Raw genomic sequence first — 6,887 nt, 5'->3', positions numbered from 1 at the left:
AAACATAAAATAACCGAATTTATAGTATCACTAACTACAAGTAGCACTCATTTATATTCATATTAACACTCTAGAGTGGATCTATTACACTGTCCTTTAATCAAACCTGGACATAGGGCACCTGTCCAGTACAAATTATAACACACAATGTATATGTTATATACAGTAAACCTCACATAAGTCGGATTCGTATAAGCTGGATCTTCGCTCAACTCGGATAAAATCGTTTGGCCCCTTTAATCCTGCTTGTTTTTCTTATTAAAGATCTTTGCTCAACTCGGATCAAAATGTTCGGTCCATCTGATCTAATTCCGGCTTTTTTCCTTTCCTGAAGTCGGATTGGCAGTACATGTATGTTCAGAATTTGACTAAGCTAGTTTCGTACCAATGGTCTAAAACACGGTTAGGTATTCCATGCACAGAGCCCCAAAATACTTTAATTTCCCTATCATTTTGACTCAAATCTGCCTATTTGACGCGACGCAATAATAGAATTTTCCAAGAAAATTCGAAACTCGCTGTCTGCTGTATGAGACACTATCCGGCAAAATTTAGGACATTTTTCAAAGGTGGCGACAAAACGGAAGTTATCTACTCGCACACACGATGAAAAGTGCCTTTGAATCAATTATTATCCAGCTCTTTCACTTTATTTTTAATCAGGCCAAGATTGAATTCCGGTCTTCGGCTAACTCGGATCTTCGCATAACGTGGATAACATTGGTCAATCCACTTAGATCCGACGTATGCAAAATGAAATGAAATGAAATGAAATGGAGTTTAACGTCCTACTTTTCTGCTCCTAACCTGGGCTAATGAAGACAGGCATACGCCATACAGTGTGCTATGAGGGAAATTTTGCCCAGACAGCGGCACTACGGCCTAGTCTTATATCGAATTCCAACTGCCAAGGGATCTTTTACGTGCACGCCAATGTGTACACGGGACCTCGGTTTTTCGTCCCATCTGAACGACTAGACAGCTTTCCTTGTCAGCCCCTCCGTCCTGCATCACTGACAAGGGAGAACCACGCCGGAAAATCGGGATGAACTTTCTCGGACAATGCAGGAATCGAACACCCGACCTCCAGGCTAGCGAGCTAGCGTCTTACACACTTAGCCACGTGATCCCCGACTTATGCAAAGTTTACTGTATGTTATATGATAATTTGTGTATGACAATGTCTGTTACAAGTGTCTGATGTCCTGGCCTATAACACTACAACCCAGGTATCATTAGTTGTTTTAGCAGGGGTTTCTGTATTTAATATTTAGTTTTAAACCATGTTCAAATTTGTTGAGAATCATAGAAAACTATTGGGTTTCTACTGTTGTGTGGTTTAATGGGTCCGTCTAGATAATGAGTGTTGAGTTTATTATAACTGTAAAATACAGAAACTTCTGCTAAAATGATACTCAAGTTGTTGTGTATATATCTATATATGTTGTGTGATAATTTGTACTGGACAGTCTGTGACAGAGGTGTCTTATATATCCAGGCTTTTAGTGTCCTTCAATCACACACTCAACAAGTTTCTGGCCAGTGATGTCGTTCACTACACATGGCATTTTAAAATTTCCTTAAACTTCAGTATATGGCATATTTTTAGAGGCATTTCAAAATTGCCTTGAACTTCAGAATACATAGAGAATTAAATGCCTCACGTTTATAACTGACAAGTCACATGGCACGATTTATAAAACCTAACAACACTTTATAACTCTCTTCTTTTCTTTTCACGATCGATCAATGCTTAATTTGTTTCCGTACTTAAGTCGAGAGGATTTCTACTGATAAATTCTGTTTGTGACAAAATCTCCAAACTTTCAGCAGGTAACGTTGGTTTCATGTTAATATTACGTCTCTCTGGTTTCATTAATAAAAATTTTAACAAAGTTTCACAAGTTTCGTCGTTAAAACCTATAACTTTGCCATCTTCTATTTTTTCATAAAGCCGAGTTTCGTCCGTATACCAGCAGATATTTTGACGAGGATTGGCAATATTGTTTTTTAACATGTCAATTGTATTAAGTTGGTACGCAAAAAATGACATTTTCCGTCCGTCTGATAAAACTGTTTGTGTTGTCATTGGATATGTAACATCTAACAACGAATTGAAACCTGAAGAAGAAATAAGATTGAATGTTAAAATAATGGGTATGACAAATGAATCAGCAAACAGAATGAAAGAGAAGTGGGGTTTAACTCTCACAAACTAGGTCATTTGGGGGCGTGGCCGAATGGTTAGCGCATGTGCCTTTGATCATTGAGTCAAGTGGCGTAGTTTCAATTCCTCACCTGTACATGTACGTCACAAGGAGCCGGACTCCTTGCTCGTTTTAATTAAGTATCCTGGAGTAGACATTTATGTGATTCTGTGTAAACTAACTAGTCACGAGTCTCGGCCACGACTCCTCTTTTCCCCCAAATAAATAAAAACAAACCTTGACTATAAGCTTGAGCAAGTAACCATGTGAAAGATGCTGTTAATCCCATTCCCTGCCTCATCTCCTCGGTTACGGCATCACCATATTTACGACGCTGATAATCTAACCAGACTGTGTTATGAAATGAAACTAAACCAAATTCGCACGGATCCCCAAAATTATAACCTGAAAAATAACATATAAAAAAACATTTCAATATATTAAGAGAAAAATGGGGAAAGACTAGGTCATTATGGGACTAAGATATGGTTCAATTTTATTTCATTAATTCACTTGTGCATAGGGGTCTTTAACTGTGGGAGGAAACCGGAGGACCCAGATAAAACCCATGAATGTTTCAAAGGAAAATGGGGTTTAACATTAGCTCAACACCAACTGGGCAATTTTGGGGACTAACATATGGTTCAATTCTACTTCATTAATGTACTTGCACCTTGGGGTCTTTAGCTGTGGGAGGAAACCCGAGAACCCGTGCAAAATACACTGTAACCCAGGTATCGTTTAATCTTGTGTATCTAGCACTAATTACTTTCACATTCGTTTAATATAAAATCTTTGTTTAAAAATTTGTAAATATCGTTTAAAATCACCATAAATCATCTAATTTGTACATGTGTCCAGTTTAAAGCTGACTGATTAATTCTGATAATGAGTGTCCAATTTACAAGTATTTAATTTCCTGATCACTGTTCAAAAATTAATCATTATACATCATTAATCAATTGGGTTGTTTATTTTTTAACAATGATTGAGAAATTAAACACTTGTAAATTGGACACTCATTACCAAAATTGAATGGTCAGCTTTAAACTGGACACAAGTACAAATTAATCGATTTATGGTGATTTTAAACAGTTTTTACAAATTTTTAAACAAAGATTTGATATTAAACGAATGTGAGAGAAATTAGTGCTAGATACACAAGATTAAACGATACCTGGGTTACAGTGATACATGTACATGAGTTTTCATTATATTGAATAATAATACACATTGAAGTTCGAAAGAGAAATGGGGTTTGACACAAACTAGACCATTTTGGGACTAACATATTCAAATAATTAGCTTGAGTATAGGGGTCTTTAGCAGTTGATTTAATACCTGGAGTCAGCTGTGATTTCTCACGGTCTGTTTTTGAGGTTCCAAAAACTTTAGGATGATATTCCAAAACAGGAAAATCTTCATTTACACAAAGTTCATCATCAATTGGTAAAAACTGAAGGAAGAAATAAAGATATAAAAAAACTTGTAAACTCTGTCATAGTTTAAACATTTTGATAAAAGTATTTCATCACCAACTGGTAATTAAACAATGCAATAACTCTGTGATATTTTGACAACTGACTCACATCAGCGCTACAAATATATATACTAGCAAAATGGTGAGGAAATGAAATGAAATGGGGTTTAACGTCCTACTGTTCTGCTCCTAAACTGGGCTAATGAAGACGGGCATACGCCATACAGTGTGCTATGAGGGAAATTTTGCCCAGGCTTGGCGCTATGGCCTACTCTTATATCGAATTCCAACTGCCAAGGGATCTTTTACGTGCATGCCAATATGTACACGGGACCTCAGTTTTTCATCCCATCCGCACGACTAGACAGCCGTCCTTGTCCTCCGTTCTGCATCACGGTGGGGAAATGAAATGGGGTTTAAGAATCTACTGTTCTGCTACAACTGAGCTAATTCAGTTGGGCACACGCCATACAGTGTTTTCTTTGAGGGACATTTTGTCTGGACAACAGTGGCACTAGGCTATAGCCTACTGTACTCTTATATCAAATTCCAACTTCCAAGGGATCTTTTACATGGAGGCCAATCTGTACATAGGACCTCTGTTTTTAATCCCATCCAAATGGCTATACATTGTCCCTTGTCAGGCCCTCCATCCTTACATGTACCACTGACAAGGGGGGGGGGGGGACGACGCCCGAAAATCCTGATGAACTTTCTGTCAACACCAGGTTCGAACAGGGGAACTCCAGGTTAGCGCATCAACGTCTTACACACTGAGCCACCACGGCTCCTTGGAGAGGAAATAACATTGATCTCCGGTCTAATGAAATATAATATAACCTACATGGAGCAAAAATAAATGCACACAAAGGCGACAACATGTGAACTTAAATTGTATACATTTGTTTTAATCTCCCTTATGCGTAAATAATCTGCACGATTTTAACCTAGCACAACCTGAAAATGAAATGAAATGGGGTTTAACGTCCTACTGTTCTGCTCCTAACCTGGGCTAATGAAGACGGGCATACGCCATACAGTGTGCTATGAGGGAAATTTTGCCCGGGCAGCGGCACTATCGCCTACTCTTATATCGAATTCCAACTGCCAAGGGATCTTTTATGTGCATTCCAATGTATACATGGGACCTCGGTTTTTCGTCTCATCCGAAGGACTAGACAGCTGTCCTTGTCAGGCCCTCCGTCCTGCATCACTGACAAGGGGGAACCACGCCGGAAAATCTGGATGAACTTTCTCGGCCAATGCAGGGATCGGACACCCGACCTCCAGGCTAGCGAGCCAGCGCCTTACCCACTCAGCCACGTGGTCCCTAGCACAACCTGAAAGAACGTACATGTCACAACAATTCATTTTATCAGATAGACAATTTTTAATGCCAGTCTCACACTGGCTGTATTTAGATATAGGACGGTGTAGGCCCTATGCTACGTGTACATTTTAAGATACACGTGCATTCTCTGGACTGATCCAGCCCAAATTTATCCAATTCCACTACTACAAATATATGGACAAAATAGCACTGTTTGTGCAAATGGTAATTGACTGTGTGGCGGGTCATACATGTATATTATGTGTTCTGCACAGTCCACCCTTCAAAAACCTGGTAACCTTTGACATCATACCCACAACAATTGCTACGTATTTTGTCGAGACTAATATTCATTCTAGTTGGAGCAGGAGTAGGTACATTTTGGTCTGGCTGGATGAATCAAGACTACGATGCCGGAACAGGTATACAGACAACTCATCCCAAAGAGGATGTAAATAAATTCTTATATGACTGATTAATTTAATAAATAAAAATGATAAATAAAATACAATATTTGTTGTGGTATTTGTGATCTTCATAACTTGGTCCGAGTGGTCTTATATCTCGACCCATGTATTAAATGAAATGAAATGAAATGGGGTTTAACGTCCTACTGTTCTGCTCCTATACTGGGCTAATGAAGACGGGCATATGCCATACAATGTGCTATGAGGGAAATTTTGCCTGGGCAGCGGCACTATCGCCTACTCTTATATCGAATTCCAACTGCCAAGGGATCTTTTACGTGCATTCCAATGTATACACGGGACCTCAGTTTTTCGTCTCATCCGAAGGACTAGACAGCTGTCCTTGTCAGGCCCTCCGTTCTGCACCACTGACAAGGGGGAAACCAGGTCGGAAAATCCAGATGAACTTTCTCGGCCAATGCAGGGATCGAACACCCGACCTCCAGGCTAGCGAGCCAGCGTCTTAACCAACCAGCCTCCGTGGCTCCCCATGTATTAAACTAAACAAAACCATTTTGGGATGAGTGTTTTTTTTAAGTTGGGATGAGTTGTCTTTTATCTTAGGATGAGTTGTCTTCTAACTTGGGATGAGTTGTCTTTGAGATAAGTTGTCAGGTATCCCCAGAACAATGATTACCTCTTTTAATGGATCCTCTGTCCTAATAGAAACATCACAGACATGTGCAGTCTGGAATCTGACATCATTTGCATATTTAATTCTATATTCCTTTGGCCTCTCCATCGCAGCATCGTACCACATGACACGTTTAAAACCAGACCTATCCCAGAATCCTTTAATATCAACTTCTTCGTCAACTTGGGACGTTCGTAAAGCTGTGTTATGTTCGTATAATAGAGGGAGTAGTGTCTGTATCAAGTTTCTCAATATTAAACTATCTCTGTGAATGTCCCTGAACTTACTGCGAAAGAGTCTCTCTTTTTCTAACAATAAAACTTCAATAATGTATGGTTTAATCTTTTCAACTATAGAACTATCCACTTGTAAAGAGTCATAAATATTTGGCAGACCCTTAATCAAATGAGATTTTGTAACATTTTTCTGAAATTCTAAAACCCGAACTGATTTATTTGTAACAGGAAAGCGATATGCTCTCATTTGCTTTTTGGTTAATTTTTCTAATCTTTCTTTCGCTGTCGGGACAGCCGTCATTTCTTGCATGTCTTCGTATCTTGTCCATGCCTCTTCTTCAGTCATTGAAGTCCAGTTTCCTGGTGGAAATCTGGGTTTAACCGGCGGGTACAAAGATTCCACATCTTCATTAGATACTGCCTGAACCGCACTACTATATTTTAATCGGAATTTCAATGTCAGGGAACGTCTATTTCTTGACTGAATAAGAAAATGACGACCGATCAAGGAGGCTGCCATCTTGACTTTGAGT

General features: G+C 39.1%; 1 protein-coding gene across 1 annotated transcript; it reads right to left on the bottom strand.

Annotated features, from left to right (window-relative positions):
- LOC126819804 (28S ribosomal protein S30, mitochondrial) lies at positions 1-6,878 on the bottom strand. The gene is made up of 4 exons (XM_050548035.2): positions 6,122-6,878; positions 3,549-3,663; positions 2,445-2,612; positions 1-2,121 (listed from the first exon to the last, which is right to left on the bottom strand). The coding sequence occupies exons 1-4, from the start codon at positions 6,872-6,874 to the stop codon at positions 1,754-1,756; spliced, it is 1,404 nt and encodes a 467-aa protein (XP_050403992.2). The 5' UTR covers positions 6,875-6,878; the 3' UTR covers positions 1-1,753.
- Positions 6,879-6,887: the final 9 nt, after the last annotated feature.

The sequence above is a fragment of the Patella vulgata genome, chromosome 4 (assembly GCF_932274485.2).
Source record: "Patella vulgata chromosome 4, xgPatVulg1.2, whole genome shotgun sequence".
NCBI classification, from domain to species: domain Eukaryota; kingdom Metazoa; phylum Mollusca; class Gastropoda; family Patellidae; genus Patella; species Patella vulgata.
The sequence above is the reverse complement of the archived record's forward strand: the minus strand, read 5'-3'. Positions and strand labels throughout refer to the sequence as shown.